Source organism: Neopsephotus bourkii, unplaced genomic scaffold, assembly GCF_033783945.1.
Source record: "Neopsephotus bourkii isolate Nb327-2 ecotype Australia unplaced genomic scaffold, CSIRO-AGI_Nbou_v1 NB_1736, whole genome shotgun sequence".
NCBI lineage: Eukaryota > Metazoa > Chordata > Aves > Psittaciformes > Psittacidae > Neopsephotus > Neopsephotus bourkii.
The window spans coordinates 39997-60988 of NW_026902210.1; the positions used below are offsets into that span (position 1 = coordinate 39997).

Here is a 20992-nt window from a genome sequence, read left to right on the forward strand (position 1 = left end):
GCTCTGTAGACACTGACCTTTGTACTTTTCTGCAGGTGTTTATTACACCAGACTCTTTTATGGAGTTTTCCAAAGGCTCTATATGCCTTTGCTATTCTGTTGTCTATCTCTTTGCCGATCGTGGCATCCGAGGAAATGATGCTTTCCAGATAGCTGAACTGCTGAACTGTCTTAAGGTCTGACTCGCCGATGGTAATATGGGGATGGCGATGATCTTCTTGCGGTGCAGGGGGTGTCCGTGAAAGAGAAGGTTGCACAATACGCCTATGCATATTCATATTCTATCCCCGCTTCGTATTATAATGACCTAGAAAGTCCTCTGCGCCTGCGCAGTGCCCCCTCTGGTCATGGGCAGGGGTCTCAAGATGAAGTAAATGAGTCTTCCTCTTGTGGGTAGGGGTCTTCAAGATGAAGTAAATGAGTCTTCCTCTTCTTGAACTTGTCATCTTTTAGTCTTCACACATATGGTCTTAGGGTTTGGTCGGTGCCCCAGCCATAAACCATCTGTTTCTTCCCGTATCCGGCGTCTGCTTTTCCTTATCAATAGCTACTTATCATTATAATCAGGTGTCTGCTTATCAATAGGACCAGGTGTCTGCTTTTGCTTATCAATAGGACTTGGTGTCTTTGTTCTGCTTAGTAAGCACTTACAACAGACAATGCCTGGTCTAGGCAAGTAAATTCCTCTAACGCAAGCAAATTCCTCTAACCCCCCTGTACAACCCCCCTGTACATTGGTCAACCCTCTGCATCAGTATCACCCCACACAATAATGTCATCAATGTATTGCAGGTGTTCTGGGGCTTGCCCCTGTTCCAGTGCAGTCTGGATCGGTCCATGGCAGATGGTAGGGCTGTGTTTCCATCCCTGGGGCAGTCGGTTCCAAGTGAACTGGACACCCCTCCAAGTAAAAGCAAACTGTGGCCTGCACTCTGTTGCCAAAGGAATTGAGAAAAATGCATTGGCAATATCAGTCGTGGCATACCATTTGGCTGCCTTTGACTCTAATTCATACTGAAGTTCTAGCATGTCTGGTACGGCAGCACTCAAGGGTGGTGTGACTTCATTCAGGCCACGATAGTCTATTGTTAGTCTCCACTCTCCCTTAGACTTTTGCACTGGCCATATGGGGCTATTAAAGGGCAAGCGGGTCCTGCTGATCACTCCCTGACTCTCCAGTCTACGGATCAGCTGAAGGATAGGAATCAGGGAGTCTCGGTTGGTGCAATATTGCCCCCGGTGCACTGTTGTGGTCGCAATTGGCACTTGTTCTTTCACTTTCAGCAGCCCCACAACAGAAGGATCCTCTGAGAGACCAGGCAAGGTGGACAGCTGCTCAATTTCCTCAGTCTCCAAAGCAGCAATACTAAAAGCCCATCGGTACCCTTTTGGGTCTTTGAAGTACTCTCTCTTGAGGTAGTCTGTGCCAAGGATGCACGGAGCCTCAGGACCAGTCACAATAGGGTGCTTTTGCCATTCTCTCCCAGTCAGGCTGATTTCAGCCTCCAGTACAGTCAACTCTTGGGATCCTCCTGTCACTCCAGAAATATAGATGGGTTCCACCCCTTGACAGCTCGATGGCATCAGGGTACACTGTGCACTGGTATGTACTAGAGCCTCATACTTCTGTAGGACTGATGTGCCAGGCCATCTGATCCACACAGTCCAGTAAATCCGATTGTCCCCTACCTCCACCTGGCTGGAGGCAGGGCCCCTCTAATAGTCATCACAGGCCTGGATGTTTAAGTCATGTTGAAAGGGATTATTTTTAGTTATCACAGGAGCTGGAGTAAAATCAACTCTTCCACTCCACCTGGGAAACTGCTCACCAGAGACTAAAGCCGTAGCTCTCATGGGACGATCAGTCTTGGCCTTTGCTCCTCTTTTCAATTCACTTACCCGTTCCTCCAAAACTGAAGTAGGTTTTCCGTCCCACTTTGTCATGTCTTCTCCGTGATCCCGCAGGGAAAACCATAGGGTAGACCGTGGCATATACCTCTTGTATCTCCTCTCTCGAACAGTGGGATGCCTTTTGTTAATAGCTGAAACATGTGTTGGTACACGTGAGGAGTTGGATAAGTCAGATATATCATCCCTCAATTGTTTGAGATCCTCGGAGAGTTTTTCCACAGCTGAGATGATGGAAGGGGTGAGATTGTCTTCAAACTCGCGGAGTTTATGAACCATTTCATCCACTGTTAGTGGTACTATGTCATTCCAGGTTACTGTTGCCAATGAATGGGCATATGATGATGGTGCATTCCGTGTACGTTTTCGCCACATGGGTCGTGTACATTCGACTTTATCTGGATCTATGGGTATATCCCCGTTATTCGGCTTGATGTGATAGATCATCTCTATGATGGCTGATTCTCTCAGAGACTGGATGCCTTTGTCTATAGTAGTCCACTTGGCCGAATGACTCATAACATCGTCCTTGTATGGAAACCTTTCTTTGACAGCTGCCAAGAGCCGCCTCCAAAGACTGAGGGACTTTTTCTCTCTTGCAATTGCTTTGTCAATTCCCCCTTCTCTAGCAAGTGATCCCAGCTGCTTGGCTTCTGTACCTTCTAGTTCGTGACCATCAGCCCCATTGTCCCAGCATCGGAGCAACCAGGTGATGATGTGCTCCCCTGGTTGACGGGTAAAATCTTTTCGCATATTCCATAGCTCGGTTGAGGTCCGAAGTCGAGAAGTCACCTCTCCTTCTTCTTCTTCATCATGTGATGATGACTCCTGATCAGGTTCTGGATCAAGGAGCGAACACATTGTTTCTTCATCTTGCTTTAACCTTCCTGCCTCCTTTTTGCTTTTTTTCTTGCGTACAGGGGCAACCGATATCGGTACGAATTGGTCCTCTGGTTTAGTTGCAGTGATTATCACTGTGGTTTGAGTAGCGACTGTACTTGTTGCTGGGGGTGATGTGGCTGCTGTACTTGGAGCTGGGATAGCTGCGTTGTCTGTTGCAGTCAAAGTTTGAGTAGCTGCTGTACTTGCCACTGGGATAGCTGTGCTATCTGCCGCAGCCAAAGTTTGAGTAGTGACTGTACTTGTTGCTGGGGGTGGTGTAGCTGCTGTACTTGGAGCTGGAGTAACTGTACTGACTGTTGCTTTGCCCTCAGATCCAGCGACATTTTTTTCCTTTTGAAGGTGCTGGAAAGCATTGAACATGGCCCTGTAAGCATAGGCCAAGCCCCAGCACGTTGCCATGATTTGTCCATCTCTGGTATGGCCAGAATGACCACACACCTCATTTAAGTGTTTTACTAATTCTTCTGGATTTTGCAGTTGTTCGGTGGTGAAATTCCAAAGTACTGGAGGGGCCCACTGACCTAGATACTTGCCCATACTGTCCCACACACCCTGCCACTCATGACTGTCCAGCCTCAGAGAAAATCTCTTGGTCCTCCTACTTCGTCGTTTAACCCCAGACAAACAAGACCCAAACCTGACTCTGGTTAACTTTTGAAAACAGAAGAAATAGTTGTGGGCAAAATACACTCTGTATACGTGCCAGCATGGTGATCACGCCATCACAATCAGCGAAGACAAGTCTCAACAAGACGTTAAGAGGCCATTCAAAACTCTCAAATGATGCTGTGAAATGCTCTGGGGGAAGGACTGGGGAGGGTACCAACAATGTCTCCTTCACAGGTTGACCACCTGAGAAGGAGAAAAAAGATGTGCAATTGCTAAGCACTTCTATTATATACCTCCCAAAGTATAAAGGTGGCGACCATACTGGGAACATAAGCCAGATAAGTTTCATGATCAATAATTCTATTGTATTGCAAGTCATTACCATAAAGTACAATGAGACAAAAACTTTAGCCCAAGGCCCACACTTGAAAAGCAGTAATATAGCAAATACCAGATGGAAGTAAGGTACGATATCCTGAAACTGTGAGATCAAGAGGAACAATTTTGAGAGCCAATAAATCAGCATTGTGACAAGTGACTATTAATCCCGTCAGATCTGTTGGTATCTCAACCCCTTCGTGCCCCACGTTGGGCGCCAAAAATGAACTGTTGTGGTTTAACCCCAGCCAGACACCTTGTGCACTCACTCCCAGTGAGTGGTGTCAGGCTGGAAGCAATCAAGGCCCACGTGTCCCCCCCCCAGTGGCTGCCCCTCCTTCCCTGCTCCCAGAGGGATGGGGAGGAGAATCGAAAGAATGCAACTCCCACGGGCTGAGATAAGAACAGTCTAGCAACCAATGTACAATACAAATCACCACTGCTACCAGCACTAACAACAATGATAAGAGATAATAGCAAGGGAAAAGACTACAATACCACACGCCAAACAACGAGTCCGACCCAGCACGACACAGCAGACCCCCCTGTCCTTCCGGGTAACTCCCAGTTCCCTCCTGGGCATGACGTGCTGTGGTATGGAATACCTCTTTGGTCAGTTTGGGTCAGGTGTCCTGTCTCTGCTTCCTCCCGGCTTCCCCTCCTCCCTGGCAGAGCATGAGGCTCACAAAGTCCTTGGCCAAACCAAAACATCATTTTTATCAGCTTTGTTCCCAGCCCGAAAGTCAAAACACAGCACTGCACCAGCTACCAAGAAAGAGAAAAAATGACTGCTACTGCTAAACCCAGAACACATGGGAACAGAACACAACTGCTCAGCACCCACTGACTGAAACCCAGCCCCACCTGAGCAGCAATCTAGCCCTTCTGGGTAACTGCCCACAGGTTATATACTGGGCATGATGTGCTGTGGTATGGAATACCCCTTTAGCTAGTTGGTGTTAGGTATCCTGTCTGTGCTTCCTCCCAGCTTCCCCTCCTCCCTGGCAGACCATGAGACTCAGAATGTCCTTGGTTGGTGTAAACTTTACTTAGCAACAACTAAAAGCATTGGTGTTATCAGCATTGATCCCAGGCTTAAAGTAAAAAACACAGCACTGCACTGGCTCCTAAGAAAAAGCGATCGGTATTATGCATGGTGTGTCTCCAAGTCACCCAATTGGAGGCCAAGGTGGAGCACTGATGGTAGTTAATATGGCCAAGGCTAAGGTATTGTTTCAGGGAGTCCTTATATCTCTTCTTTGGGGCACTTCTCTTGTGGCAACCAGTGGCAAGTTCACCGTAAAACACAATCTTGGGGAGGTGATGATCCTTCATCCTAGAGATGTGCCCTGTCCAGCACAGCTGCAATTTTAGCAATATGGCCTCAATACTGGTGACCCCTGCCTGCTCAAGGACAGTGACATTTGACACAGTCAGTCCAATGAATGTTTAGAATTGAACGGAGGCAGCGCTAATGAAAGCATTCGAGGAGTCGCAGGTGATGGCGGTAGATAACCCATGATTCAGACCCATATAAAAGAGTAGACAGCACAATGGCTCTATAGACATTAATTTTTGTACTTCTCTTCAGGTGTTTGTTGCACCAGACTCTTTTACGGAGTTTTCTGAAGGCTCTTATATGCCTTTGCTATTCTGTTATCTCTTTGTAGATCGTGACATCTGAGGAAATAATGCTTCCCAAATAGCTGAACTGCTGAACAGACTTAAGCTCTGACTCACCAATGGTAATGTGGGGATGGTGATAATCTTGTGGTGCAGCTTGTTAGAGCAATACTATCTTCTTCAAGCTGACTTCCTGCCCAAAAAGCTCATCTGCCTCTGCAAAGATGTTAAACACTGCAGAGCTGCTTCTGTGTGGGCAACAAGGGCGGCATGGTCAGCAAAAAGCAGTTCATGGACAAGATGATTTAAGGTCTGTCCTGGGTTTAGCAGTAGCAGGCATTTTTTCTCCTTCTTGGTAGCTGGTGCAGTGCTGTGTTTTGACTTTCGGGCTGGGAACAAAGTTGATAAAAATTATGTTTTGGTTTGGCCAAGGACTTTGTGAGCCTCATGCTCTGCCAGGGAGGAGGGGAGCCGGGAGGAAGCAGAGACAGGACACCTGACCCAAACTGACCAAAGAGGTATTCCATACCACAGCATGTCATGCCCAGGATGTAACTGGGAGTTCCCCGGAGGGGCTAGAGTGGACTGCAGGGTTGGAGGAGGTATCGGTTGGTGCTTGGTCGGGCTGGGGGGGGCGAGTTATCGGTTGGCTGGTGATGCCCAGGGGGGAACTGGGAGTTACCCGGAAGGACAGGGGGTCTGCCGGGTTCGACTCGTTCGGCACGTGGTATTGTACTCCTTTCCCTTGCTATTTTCTCGTATTGTTGTTGGTGGTGGTAGCAGTGGTGATTTATATTGTACATTAGTTGCTAGACTGTTCTTATCTCAGCCCCTGGGAGTTGCATTCTTTCGATTCTTCTCCCCATCCCTCTGGGAGCGGGGAAGGGGGGGGGGGCAGCCCCTGGGGAAGGGGGAGGACTAACGTGGGCCTCGATTGCTTCCAGCCTGGCACCACTCACTGGGAGTGAGTGCACAAGTTGTCTGGCTTCGTTTAAACCACGACAGTTCTTTTTTTTTTTTTGGCGCCCAACGTGGGGCTCGAAGGGGTTGAGATAACGACAGATCTGACTGGATTAATAGTTACTTGTCACAATGCTGATTTGATTGAAAATGTAGGATTTGAGCATGACGTGAATGGTATGGAATAAGGGGTGGATAATGTCCTGGGTTTAGCAGCAGCAGTCATTTTTCTCTTTCTTGGTAGCTGGTGCAGTGCTGTGTTTTGACTTTCAGCTGGGAACAGAGCTGATAAAAATGATGTTTTGGTTTGGCCAAGGACTTTGTGAGCCTCATGCTCTGCCAGGGAGGAGGGAAGCCGGGAGGAAGCAGAGACAGGACACCTGACCCAAACTGACCAAAGAGGTATTCCATACCACAGCACGTCATGCCCAGGATGTAACTGGGAGTTCCCCGGAGGGGCTAGAGTGGACTGCAGGGTTGGAGGAGCTATCGTTTGGTGCTTGGTTGGGCTGAGGGGGGCGAGTTATCGGTTGGCTGGTGATGGGGTGTTGTATTCTCTTCCCTTGTTATTTCCTTTATCATTACTATTATTGGTGGTAGCAGTAGTGATTTGTGTTATACCTTAGTTACTAAACTGTTCTTATCTCAACCCGTGGGAGTTGCATTCTTTCTGATTCTCCTCTCCGTCCCTCCAGGAGTAAGGGGAGGGCAAGAAAGGGGGGGGAGTGGGTAACAAGCTGTCTGGTTGGGTTTAAACCACGACAAGGTCTTAGTGTGGGCCTTCACTCTCCTTAGATTGAATAGGTTTTCATCAGTATAATATAGAATATAAATTCTGTTTTGTTAGTCAAGGTGTACTGTAGCCCTTTTGAGCATCATACTGAAGAAGACCGTGAATAAAGTTGGTGCAAGAAAGCAGCCTTGTTTCACATCATTGGATATTGGTAAGGGCTCAGAGAGTGCATTGCCGTATCTGACTTGGATTTTGTACTTGTTTGGTGGTGAAGTTCCAAAGCACTGGAGGGGCCCCCAGGCCTAGCTACTTACCCATATTATCCCACACACCATGCCACTTATGACTGTCAAGCCTCAGGGAAGATCTCTTGGTCCTCCTGTATTGTCATCTATCCCTAGACAAGACCTAAACCTGACTCTGCTTAACTTTCGAGATAAGACAAAGTAGTTGTGGGTAAAACACACTCTGTATGTGTGCAAATATGCTGATCCCCATCACAGTGAGAAGGCAGGTCTCAATGGTACGCAAGGGCCATTCAGAGCCTTCAGAACTCTCAAATGATGCTGTAAATGGTCTGGTGTGGGGGCTGGGAAGGTAAAGGAATGTCTCCTTCATAGGTTGTCCATCAGAGGAGGGGAAAAAAGATGCATCATTGCTAAACACTTCCATTATATACCTCCTAAAGTATAGAGATGGTGAACACATTGGGAATGCAAGCCAGATCAGTTTCATGATCAATGAGTCTATTGTATTCCAAGTCATTACCATAAAGTACAATGAAACAAGTACCTTAGCCCAAGGCCCCCAGCTGATAAACATTAAACCAGCAAATACTGGCTGTAAGGTACCACATGCTGAAATTCCATGATCAAGAGCAACAACTTTGAGAGCCAATGACATTGTGACAAGTGACTATTCATCCAAACCAGTAAATGCTTATCATAAAATATGATTAGACACACTCTGGTCAATTCTGTCATTATCTGAACACTTCGTGCCCCATGTTGAGTGCCACAAAATACTGTCATTCTTTAAGTCCACCCGGCAACCCAGAACCACACAGTCCTCACTCACTTCCCCCCTTCCTCCCCCCACTCCTGGTGGGATGGGGAAGAGAATCCAAAGAATGTAACTCCCACGGGTTGAGATAAAAGCAATCCAATAACTAAGGTATAAGGTTCGGTTGATATGCTGAAGGGAAGGGCTGCCATCTAGAGGGACCTTGACATGCTTGTGAGGTGAGCAGATGCCACCCTTATGAAGTTTAACCATGCCAAGTGCAAGGTCCTACACCTGGGTCAGAGCAATCCCAGGCACAGCTACAGGTTGGGCAAAGAAGAGATTCAGAGCAGCCCTGTGGAGAAGGACTTGGGGGTGATGGTCAATGAGAAACTGAACATGAGCCAGCAGTGTGCGCTCGCAGCCTAGAAAGAACTCACTTGGAGTATTGTGTACAGTTCTGGTATCCTCAACATAAAAAGTACAGGGAACTCTTGGAACAAGTCCAGGGGAGGGCCATGAGAATGATCAGGGGACTGGAGCACCAGCCATATGAGGATAGGCTGAGAAAGTTGGGGCTGTTCAGCCTCGAGAAGAGAAGGCTGTGTGGAGACCTCATAGCAGCCTTCCAGTATCTGAAGGGGGCCTACAAGGATGCTGGGGAGGGCCTCTTCATTAGGGACTGTAGTGATGGGACAAGGGGTAATGGGTTCACAGTTAAGCAGGGGAAGTTTAAGTTCAATATAAGGAAGAAATTCTTTACTGTAAGGGTGGTGAGACACTAGAACGTGTTGCCCAAGGAAGTTGTGAATGCTCCATCTGTGGCAATGTTCAAGGCCAGGTTTGATGGAGCCTTGGGTGACATGGCTTAGTGTGAGGTGTCCCTGCCCATGGCAGGGGGGGTGGAACTAAATGATCTTCATGCCCTTTCCAACCCTAACCATTCTATAATTCTATGATTCTGTCATTCTATGAATGCTCCATCTGTGGTGGTGTTGAATGTCCTTTCCATCCCTATCTATTCTATGCTTCTATGATTCTACAATGGCTGATTCCCTCAGAGATTGGATCTATTTCTCTGTCGTGGTCCAGTTCGCCATACGATTCATAAGATAGTCCTTTTATGGAAACCTTTCTTTTGCAGCTGCCAAGAGCCGCCTCTGAAGGCTGAGGGGCCGTTTCTCTTTTGCAATTGCATTGTCAATTCCCCCTTCCCTAGTATGTGATCCCAGCTGCTTAGCTTCCCTACCTTCTAGTTTGTGACCTTCATCCCCATTGTCCTAGCATCGGAGTAACCAGGTGATGATGTACTCCCCTGGATGACAGGTAATCCGCACTCTGTATGTGTGCTAACATGGTGATCCCCATCACAATCAGCAGGCAGGTCTCAAGGGTACCCAAGGGCCATTCAGAGCCTTCAGAACTCTCAAATGATGCTGTAAACGGTCTGGTGGGGGGGCTGGGAAGGTAAAGGAATGTCTCCTTCACAGGTTGCCCACCCGAGGAAGGGAAATTGTCACAGTATCACAGTATCACAGTATCACAGTATGTTAGAGATTGGAAGGGACCTCAAAAGATCATCTAGTCCAATCCCCCTGCCAGAGCAGGAACACCTAGATAAGGTTACACAGGAACGTGTCCAGGCGGGTTTTGAATGTCTCCAAAGAAGGAGATTCCACAACCTCCCTGGGCAGCCTGTTCCAGTGTTCTGTCACCCTCACTGAGAAGAAGTTTCTTCTCAGGTTTAAATGGAACCTCTTGTGCTCCAATTTGTACCCATTACCCCTTGTCCTTTCATTGTTTGCCACTGAGAAGAGCCTGGCTCCATCCTCGTGACACTCCTCCTTTATATATTTATATACACTAATAAGGTCACCCCTTAATCTCCTCTTCTCCAAACTATAGAGACCCAGCTCCCTCAGTCTTTCAAACACTTCTAATATATACCTCCCAAGGTATAGAGGTGGTGACCACACTGAGAACGCAAGCCAGCTCAGTTTCATGATCGGTGAGTCTATTGTATTCCAAGTCATTACCATAAAGTACAATGAAACAAGTACCTTAGTCCAAGGCCCCCAGCTGATAAACATTAAAACAGCAAATACCGGCTGCAAGTAAGGTACGACATGCTGAAACTCCATGATCAAGAGCAACAACTTTGAGAGCCAATGAATCAGCATTGTGACGAGCTGCTATTACTCTGAAACAATAAATGCTTATCACAAATACATTTAGACACACTCTCGTCTGGAGTGAGGAAGAAGTTCTTTGCTGTGAGGGTGGTGAGGCACTGGAATGGGTTGTCCAAGGAAGTTGTGAATGCTTCATTCCTGGCAGTGTTCAAGGCTGGGTTGGACTGAGCCTTGAATGTCATGGTTCAGTGTGAGCTGTCCCTGCCCATGGCAGGGGGATTGGAACTAGATAATCTTAAGGTCCTTTCCAACCCTAACTATTCTGTGATTCTATGTGTGGTGCTGAAGGCTGAGCCCGAGTCCATCCAGATACTGAAGGCAGAGCTTTCTTTTTTTTGTTCAGTCCAAATGTTATCTTCTTTCTCAACTGTGGATATGTCTTATAGGTCTTAGCTAAGTTCTCAAGAAGGTATATTTTATCTTTCTTGGACCTGTGGCTATTCGTGTTTGTGGAAATTTGCAGATATTGGTGGTGGCTGTTTTCCTGACATCCTTTAAAGCAGAAAGAAATGAATTTGAGCTTTCTCAAATGATGATACAAGCCAATATTTGTCCATTTCTTCAAAACCTCATTTGCTTTCCTTGTTGGTCAGAGTATGGTAGTAGAAAACTAATTTTATGGAAGCTTATTGTTACTGTAAATGTTCTTGTTCGGTACACAATGCTCTAAACATTAACTTCTAAATGTTCATAAAATAATTTGCTCTACCAAGTAGTTACTGATTTGAATATGACCATTCACCTTATTAGAATCATAAGTCTATAAATGTGTGCAGGCAAAAGGATAGGTATGAAAACACAGGTGATACCATGTGGCTTATTTCCCTTTGAGATTCTTCCATTACTGTGTGTTTTTCTTCTTTTCTGAGGAGATTTTGCTACTGTGTATAAAGGTATATAGAATCTGTGGATAAGCTAAGCATGTGCTGTAGATGTCTTTGTTTTTTGCAGTATGTCTTTATGGTTAGAAGGGACTACTAGCTTTAAAATTTTTAGTCATCATATAGGGCTCATTTTAATGATTGTTAACAAAGTGCAGTGCTTACCAGTCTTAGACAAACCAAAACCAACAAGCTGGAAGATCATAATGAAGAGAGTTAAAACTCTATAACTTGTAAATTGACTTTAGCCTCTTCTCTCTAAATAACATTTGAACTTGCTTGCTGATATATATGGGGATTAAAAAATTAACATAAAGCCACTATAGAATAGCACTGGCAATGTGGGGCAGGGGGGGTCATACAGTACCATACTTTTAATCGGGTATTGGAAGGAAGAAATTCCACTCTAACAACCCCAAAGGAAATAATTGGAAGATTTTAATGCATCAGCAAAATATTTGAATTTTCAAGTGAGTTTTAGGCTAATAGCTATTCTTACTTGGTCATCATTTGTTAGGAAGGTGATATCATTGTCAGTATTTTACAGTGAAGTTACTTTGTACTGTGGCCAGACAGCATAGTTCATTTCATCATAGTGTGCTCATCTCGATTGCAGCGCATCTTCGTTGCCACCTCTTGATTGGCCTTTACCAAGTCATTACGGGCAGTGTGAACTGAAAATAGAAGTCCAGCCTAAAACTCATCACAGAGCTCACTATGAAACAGAAGGAAGCAGAGGAGCAGTAAAAGCGTCTACTGGAGGATACCCTGTAGTGAAGGTAGGAAGTCTGGTTTTCTTGAATAGAAGATTATTTTTTGTAACTGCAATTATTGGTATTTATAATGCTGTGAATTGTTACCTTGTGTGAAGCTTACAGTCCTTCCTGGGTAAGATTTTCTCCCTTAAATGTAACTTGTTCAATACAAAAGTTATTTTTCATGTTCAAAAACTTAGTTTGCTACAGTTACAGTGAAAGTCACAGTTTTATGCTGCATGTAATTTTATGCTTGTGAATGGATTCACTGTGTGATAGTGTATTAACGTATTCAACATGAACTTTAAGGAAGAAGGGGTACACATGAGGGCAGATAAGAAAAATCACAATAATAGATTAGTTGAAGCTACACTGAAGTATGATATAGAATCATTTGAATCAGAAATCATCTATCTTTTGCTGTTGAGACAGCTTCTGATCACTGTAAATGCCTCTTGTCTGTGTTTTTGTTATGTTATTTCTATGAAATGGTACCCATACATTCTGTTAACTTTCACTTAAATGTTTGGAGTAAATTAAACTTGACTCTTTAGCATGAACCAAAGGTTATTACTCACAGTGTAATGGTAGCTATTCTCTTTAAAAAGCAAGGTATCACATAATATCATTAGATTTGGACTAGTTATCTATAAAGGCAAGTAGTTGTTGTTTTTGCGCTTTTTTGGGGGGGGGGGTGGGGGGTGGTGTTTGTTTTGGTTTTGTTTTGGTTTGTATGTCAGTTCCAGAATCATGCAAGATTTATTGTCTCTTAGGACAGTTTCAATCACAGAATCATAGAATGGGTTGGAAGGGACCTTAAAGATCATCTAGCTCACCTCACACTTGACCATGTCACCATGTTCCACTAGACCAGGTTGCTCCAAGCCCCATCCAACTTGGCCTTAAACACTGCCAGGGATGGGGCAGCCACATCTTCTCTTGGCAGCCTGTGTCAGTGCCTCCCCACCCTCACAGGGAAGAATTTTATTTTTTCTAATACATAATGTAAATCTACGTTCTTTCACTCTACCCTCTTTTGAGTTTTAAGAAAATTCAGAAGTGCAGGCAACAGTCCTCATCTGGCTAAGAGGGTGGTGATGTACTGATGGTTTTGATAACTGGTACCTGCCATTACTGGTTGCTTTGGCTGGGTTCTTTAGCTAATGCTAAATATTTCAAATGCTAATGGCATCTAAAGTGTATGATTTAAATATTTTGCAAATACCATCCAATTATTGATGAGCTCAGAGTTAGATGTAAGGTCCTGGTAAATCAGGCTTGGCTCTCATAAGAAAGCTTTGCTGTCATATTCTCTTTGAAGGGAAACGTGTGGGCTTGGCATATGCAGGTATAACTGTGTGCGCAAGCTGTGATGTGTTTATGACTTTTGGAGTTCAGGTGTGTACACAATATCTTACTCTATTCTGGGAAGACTTCTGGACTAGTTAGGGATAGCCACTGATGTCTCCTTTAATATCTACGGTGACAGATGGCTTGTGAAATTTAAAAGGGAATCCACCCTCTCATTCACTGGGCATGGAGAAGATTGTGCCAAGGAACTATAGGACTTATTAAGTTGTCTTGATTTATCAGTTTGTCATATTCTTGGGTGAAAGCAAGATCTCTGTACTTATTCACCTCAATTTTGTTTAATAGTCTTTATCTTAATCCTAGTCCAGGTTCAGATAATATTTAACTGTTCATTTATAAGGCAAATCAGAAAACAGTTATAAAATATTTATAAGACAAATAGGAAAGGAAAAAAATAATCTGATGATATACAGGTTACAGTAGGGTTTGTCTTTTCCCCCAAATCTGGGATATAATCCATAATATTTCCACTTGCAGGAAAATGTCAGACATGGTTTCAGTCCTTAATATTTCACTATAGCAGTCTATACTTTAAAAATGTATTTGATCTACTTACCCTATTCCAGTGGTTGGAAATAACTCACCATTATATGAGATCAGATGCAAAGTGCTCATAGGATTGTCATAATCAGTCCCCATTCATACTGTAGTATAAACATGTTATCTTTTTCCTTTTATAGTTTATTCCTTCTCTCTGGCAAGTAAATTCTGTCATGCTTTATAATTACATCAGGTTTGGAACACCTCTAATGTTATAGAGCTGTTATATATATAATAGATGAGGTGAGTAGCTTGAGAGAGGATGCCTTCAACACCTGAGCGGAGGGAAGATCAGCATCCAGGAGCCTCAGTTCAGAGCAGCAAGAGCCACCGAGGGAGCCTCAAGTCCTCGACAGGACTTGCCCAGAAGCCGGCAGCTCAGCTGACACGAGCAGCTGACTCACAGGGGGTGGCACCAGGAGGAGCGGCATCAGCCGTGACTGTTTAAAAAACTGCCCCAGGGAGCGCAAGTGACCAGGAGCTGAGCTCGAGGCAGTTTGCATGGCAAAAAGGGCAGGTAGAGGCAGTTTGCATGGCAGTTTGTGTGGGCAGGAGAGCGGGATGATGAGCACTCGCCTTATGACCAGGACCCAGTCTGGGAGCTCTGCTTTGGCTGCCCTGGCGGTGGCCAGTGTAGGCACCCAGACAGAGCCAATGAGAAGGGAGGCTGCAGCGCAGAGCTCAGAGTGTAGATAGTGCCTGCACTGGTCTCTTGAGGCGAGGGTGCACAACGGGCAGAGCTGCACTCAGGGCTCCCTGGTGGAAGTCTTGCTGCAGCAGGTGGCTGAGCTGTGGGATGCTGTCAATAGGCTGAAAGATATCAGGGAAGCTGAGAGGAAGCAGGACTGCTTGCTCCAGGCCCAAACTGTGCAGGGGCCTCAAGTGTCCACTGTAGCTCATGGAGGAAAGAAGGAGGCTGTTAACCCAGGAAGCTGAGAAATAGTAACAAACAAAAAAAAAAAAAAATAGGAGGAAGAGGACAATTATAAGCAAGGGGCTTCCTCCTAAATCTGGTGTCCCCACCCAGAACCGTTTTGCAGTTCTGTAGGGGGCTAATGAGGAAGCGCACTTGCACCAGGAACAAGCGGCTGATGCACTGGTAAAGATCACTACTGGTGCTGCCAGGAAAAAGCTGCTGGTCATAGTGGTAGGGGACTCTGAAAGGCACAGAGGCATTCATCTGTTGGCCTGACCCAGTCTCAAGGGAGGTGTGTTCCCTACCAGTGGCACGGATCAGGGATGTTGCAGAGAGGCTGCCTGGTGTAATAAGTCCCACTGACTATTACCCACTTCTAGTGATTCATGTGAGTGCTAGTGATAGATAGCAGTAGCCTGCAGAACATATAATGGCTACAGAGCCCTGGGAGAGGTGGTTAGGGTCTCTGGAACTCATATAGTCTTTTCATCAATTCTCTGTGATAAAGGGGGGGGACCTTAAAAAGGCTAGGAGGACTGGCCAGGTTAATAAATGGTTAGAAGGGTGGTGCAATAGTCAGCGGTTTGGGTATCTACAGCATGGGACTCAATCTAGGAGTCCAGCTCTACTGGAGGCTGGTGGAGCTGGTCTGACAACGAAGGGGAAGAGCGGTTTTGATAGGATGCTTGCCAGACTGGTCAAGAAAGCTTTGAACTAGATTTGTTGGGGGAGGGGGTGCATCATTCCACCCCAACATACACATTCAGTTGCCAGCACCTATAATAAATGCTTGGGGCAATGTAGAGATATTCCAGCTGCTCCAGCCAATGAGCCGGCTTTATTTGGAGCTTGGCTCAGATGCCTCTGTACAAACACCTGTAGCATGGGGAACAAACAAGAGGAAGTAGAGATGTGTGCACGTCTACATGGGTATGATATAATAGACATCACAGAAACATGGTGGGGTGGCTCTTATGACTGGAGTGTTGGAATGGAAGGTTACTGTCTTTAGAAAAGACAGGCCTGGCAGAAGGGGAGGGGGAGTTGCTATTTATGTTAGGGATAGGCTGGAGAGTATGGAACTCTGTCTGGGGACAGGTGATCAGTCAACAGAGAGTCTGTGGGTCAGGGTTAAAGGGAGAATAGCTATGTGAGACATTACTCTGGGGGTCTGTTACATACCACCTGTTCAAGAGGAATCTGTGAATGAAGCATTCTATAGACAGATAAAAACAGTTCACAGGCCCCTGTCCTCATGGGGGACTTCAACCACCCTGATATCTGTTGGAGTGACGGTATGGCACTGCAGAAACAATCCAGGAGGTTCCTTGATTGTGTGGAAGACAACTTCCTCTTGCAAGTAATAGAGGAGCTGACAAGGAGAGGTGCCATGCTTGACCTCGTGCTCACCAACAGGGAAGGGCTTGTTGGAAATGTAACGCTCTGGGGCAGCCTTGGTTGCAGTAGTCATGAGATGGTCAACTTTGAGGTCCTCAGGACAGTGAGAAAAGCGTGCAGCAAGATCACTGCCCTGGATTTCAAGGGAGCAGACTTTGGCCTCTTCAGGTACCTGCTTAGTAATGTTTCATGGGATGTAGCCCTTGAGAGCAGGGGGCCCAAGACTGTTGGTTGATATTCAAGGATGACCTGCTACAAGCTCAGGAGTGTTGCATCCCAACTAAAAGGAAGTGCAGCAGGAGGGCCAGGAGACCTCCTTGGATGGATAAGGAGCTGTTGAGGAAAATTCAAATGAAAAAAGAGGCTTATAAAAGGTGGAAGCAAGGACAGGTGGCGTAGGAAGAATACAGGGATGTTGTTTGTGAAGCTAGGGACGAGGTTAGGAAAGCGAAGACCCAGTTAGAATTAAACATGGCTAGGGATGTGAATAGTAACAGTAAGGGTTTCTATAGGTACGTAGTGAATAAAAGACAGACTATGGACAACGTAGGCCCCCTCCGGAAGCTATCGGGAGAACTGGCTACCCTGGATTTCGAGAAGGCTGAGTTTCTCTATGACATCTTTGCCTCAATCTTCACTGGCAAATGCTCTGACATCACTTGGAAGGCAGACGCAGGGACTGTGAGAATTAAGACCTTGGGCCCACTGTAGGAGAGGATGTGGTTCGAGACCATCTGAAGAACCTGAACGTACACAAGTCCATGTGTCCTGATGAAATCCACCCGCAGGTCCTGAAGGAGCTCCCAAATGAAGTTGCTAAGGCACTGGCCATCATATTTGAAAAATCATGGCAGTCAGGAGAAGTTCCCGATGACTGGAAGAAGGGTAATATAACCCCCTATTTCAAGAAGGGGAAAATGGATGACCCAGGTAACTACAGACCAGTCAGTCTCACCTCTGTGCCTGGCAAAATCTTGGAGCAGGTTCTCCTGGAAGGCATGCTAAGGCACATGAAAAACAACAAGGTGGTTGGTGACAGCCAGCATGGCTTCACTAAGGGGAAATCCTGCCTGATCAATTTGGTGGCCTTCTATGATGGGGCTATGGAACTGATGGACGGGGGTAGAGCAGCTGAAGTCATCTACCTGGACTTGTGTAAAGCGTTCGACATTGTCCCACACGACATCCTTGTATCTAAATTGGAGAAACATCAGTTTGATAGGTAGACCACTCGATGGATAAAGAACTGGCTAGATGGCCGCACACAAAGAGTTGTGGTCAATGGCCCAATGTCCAGCTGGAAACCAGTAACGAGCGGTATCCCTCAGGGATCGGTGTTGGGACTGGTCTTGTTTAACATCTTCGTCGCTGACATGGACAGTGGGATGAGTGCGCCCTGAGCAAGTTTGCCGATGACACCAAGCTGTGTGGTTCGGTTGATATGTTGGAGGGAAGGAATGCCATCCAGAGGCATCTCAACACGCTTGTGAGGTGGGCTGATGCCAACCTCATGAAGTTTAACCATGGTAACTGATGGACCGGGGTAGAGCAGCTGATGTCATGTACCTGGACTTGTGCAAAGCATTCGACACTGTCCCACACGACATCTTTGTCTCTAAACTGGAGAGACATCAATTTGATAGGTGGACCACTCTATGGATAAAGAATTGGCTGGATGGCCACACAGAAAGAGTTGTGGTCAATGGCTCAGTGTCCATCTGGAGACCAGTAATGAATGGTGTCCCTCAGGGATTGGTGTTGGGAGCGGTCTTGTTCAACATCTTTGTCAGTGACATCGACAGTTGGATTGAGTGCGCCCTCAGGAAGCTTGCCGATGACACCAAGCTGTGTGGTTGGATTGATACGCTGGAGGGAAGGAATGCCATTCAGAAGGACCTTGACACACTTGTGAGGTGGCAGATGCCAGTCTTATGAAGTTTAACCATGCCAAGTACAAGGTCCTACACTTGGGTCGGAGTAACCCCAGGCAGAGCTACAGGTTGGGCAAAGAAGAGATTCAGAGCAGCCCTGTGGAGAAGGACTTGAGGGTCTCGGTTCATGAGAAACTGTACATGAGCAAGGTTCAGTGTGTACTCGCAGCCCAGAAAGCCATCCATATCATGGCTGCATCAAAAGGAGTGTGACCAGCAGGTTGAAGGAGGTGATCCTGCCCCTCTACTCTTTTCTTGTGACATCTCACTTTTAGTATTGTGTACAGTTCTGGTGTCCTCAACATAAAAAGGACAAGGAACTGTTGGAACAAGTCCAGAAGTGGGCCACAAGGATGATCAGGGGACTGGAGCACCTCCCATATGAAGACAGGATGAGAAAGTTGGGGCTGTTCATCCTTGACATGAGAAGGCTGAGTGGGGACCTCATAGCAACCTTCCAATATCTGAACGGGGCCTACAAGGATGCTGGGGAGGTACTCCTCATTAGGGACTGTAGTGATAGGACAAGGGATAACAGGTTCAGAGTAAACAGGGGAAGTTTAGATTGGGTATATGGAGGGAGTTCTTTACTTAAGTGTGGTGAAGCACTGGAATGGGTTTCCCAGGGAAGTTGTAAATGCTCCATCCCTGGCGGTGTTCAAGTCCAGGTTGGACCGATCTTAGGGTCCTTTCCAACCCTAGCCTTTCTGTGATTCTATATCTATATAAGTAAAGATTACCAGTGGGATTTAAATGTCTTGGACTATCTGCTCCACTTTTCTTGCCTTAGGAATTTCATCCCTCTAAGCTTTTCATCTAATGAATTTCTTCTCTCAGTCTGACTCCTAATCATATTCTTTGGGCTATTTATCGAACTCTGCTTCTTCTCTAATAGCTTACGTTGAAATTTTTCATTCTTTCTTTTTTCCTCTTAAGACTTCGTATCTTTCCTTTCTCTCCCTCCAAACAAAGTCTGATTATCTGTATCTCATCTTTTCTTGAATATCTTTTTTTATCCTTCCATTTCCATTTTTAATCAGAGCTTGTCATCCAACTTTCATATTCCCTACGGAGTTGCTGAATGTTTTCCTTCTCATCACAGTACCATGGCCTAACCAGCTCCAACTTTCTCCTGTTGTCAAACCTGCTAGATTTTGTAGCACAGTAGAGGCAAGGTCAAGTATTTATCAGGGAAGTCTGTATTGCAGTCTAGAGAAAATTGTGGATGCCTGGACTAGTCTGGAATCTGGAAGTTGGCCAGACACATTTCTTCATGTTGAGCCTTGTGTTGCTTTAGTTATGGAGATGTAGAGACAACTTTCACAACCCAAGGTCCTGGAACTGAAATTTAACACATCATTAATGAGGGCAGAAACTTGAGAGATTCTAGCTGACAAGTGTCTGCTGAGCTTTTGTGAACTGCATTCAATTTTTTAACTTTTTTTCTCTTTGGTGCTTGTCTTACTCTAATATTTGCATTAAAGGAATTTGTTTTGCTTTATCTGTATACTGACTCGTGGATGGTGGCAAATGTCCTGTGGGTGTGGTTGCAACAATGGAAGCAGAGCAACTGTCAACGTAGAGGTAAACCCATCTGGAGATTGTACATCACAAATTACAGCCTCATCATAAGCCCTCTCTGTTACATGACCCAGAAGAAGAATGACTTCAGATGGGGCCCTGGGCAACAACAAACTTTAAACAAATTAAATGAGAGAGAGTTCATGCAGTAGAACTTGGACCAGTCTTGACAGAGCAAGATGTGAAAAATGTGCTTTCCACTTCAGCCAGGGAGAATGGTCCTACTGGAGGCTCTGGCAGAAAGCTCCATATGGAGAGTCGAGGTCAACCCCTTGGCTTTTGGAGTCAGGGATACCGCTATGCTCCCACTGAAAAAGAGATACTGGCAGCCTATAAAGGGGTTTGAACTGGTTCAGAAGTGTTTGACACTGAAGCAAAGCTCCTCCTGGCACCCCAGTTGCCCATGCTGGGCTGGATGTTCAAAGGCAGGGCCTCCTCTACCCATCATGCAACCGATGCCACATGGACTAAGTGGGCTGCACTGATCACATGAGCTTGAACAGGAAATCCCAGTCGTCCAGGAATTCTAGAAGTCATCATGGACTGGCCAGAGGGCAAAGACTTTGGAATGTCACCAGAGGAGGAGTTGATGCGTTCTGAAGAGGCCCCACCATATAATAAACTGTCAGAAAGTGAAAAGCAGTATGCCTTGTTTACTGATGGGTCCTGCTGGACTGTGGGAAAGCATCAGAGATGGAAGACAGCTGTATTGAGCCCCCTACGACAAGTTGCAAAAACTACTGAAGTACACCTCTCGGTGAATTGAGTCAATTTGCCGAGGTGAAAGCCATCCAGCTGGCCTTGGACATTGCTGAACGAGAAAAATGGCCAGTACTTTATCTCTATACTGACTCATGGATGGTGGCAAATACCCTGTGGGGGTGGTTGCAACAATGGAAACAGAGCAACTGGCAACTCAGAGGTAAACCCATCTGGTCTGCTGCACTGTGGCAAGATATCACTGCCCGGGTGCAGAACCTGGTGGTGAAGGTACCCCATGTAGATGCTCATGTACCCAAGAGTTGAGCCACTGAGAAATACCAGAATAACCAACAGGTGGATCAAGCTGCTAAGATTGAAGTGGCTCAGATGGACTTAGAGTGGCAACATAAGGGTGAATTATTTTTAACTATGGGCAGGGACATGTCACACTAAGCCATGTCACCCAAGGCTCTGTGCAACTTGACCTTGAACACTGCCAGGGATGGAGTATTCACAACTTCCTTGGGCAACCCGTTCCAGTGCCTCACCACCCTCACAGTAAAGAACTTCTTCCTTATATTTAATCTAACCTTCCTCTGTTTAAGTTTG

General features: G+C 45.9%; 1 protein-coding gene across 1 annotated transcript in view; it reads left to right on the forward strand.

Annotated features, from left to right (window-relative positions):
- The window catches only part of LOC133224884 (nuclear factor of activated T-cells, cytoplasmic 3-like), a 78757-nt gene that overhangs the window by 37306 nt on the left and 20459 nt on the right, over positions 1-20992 (forward strand). Inside the window, exon 3 of the mRNA XM_061376773.1 lies at positions 11806-11968. Coding sequence (XP_061232757.1) covers positions 11806-11968 — 163 coding nt within the window. The remainder of the gene's footprint in view (positions 1-11805; positions 11969-20992) is intronic.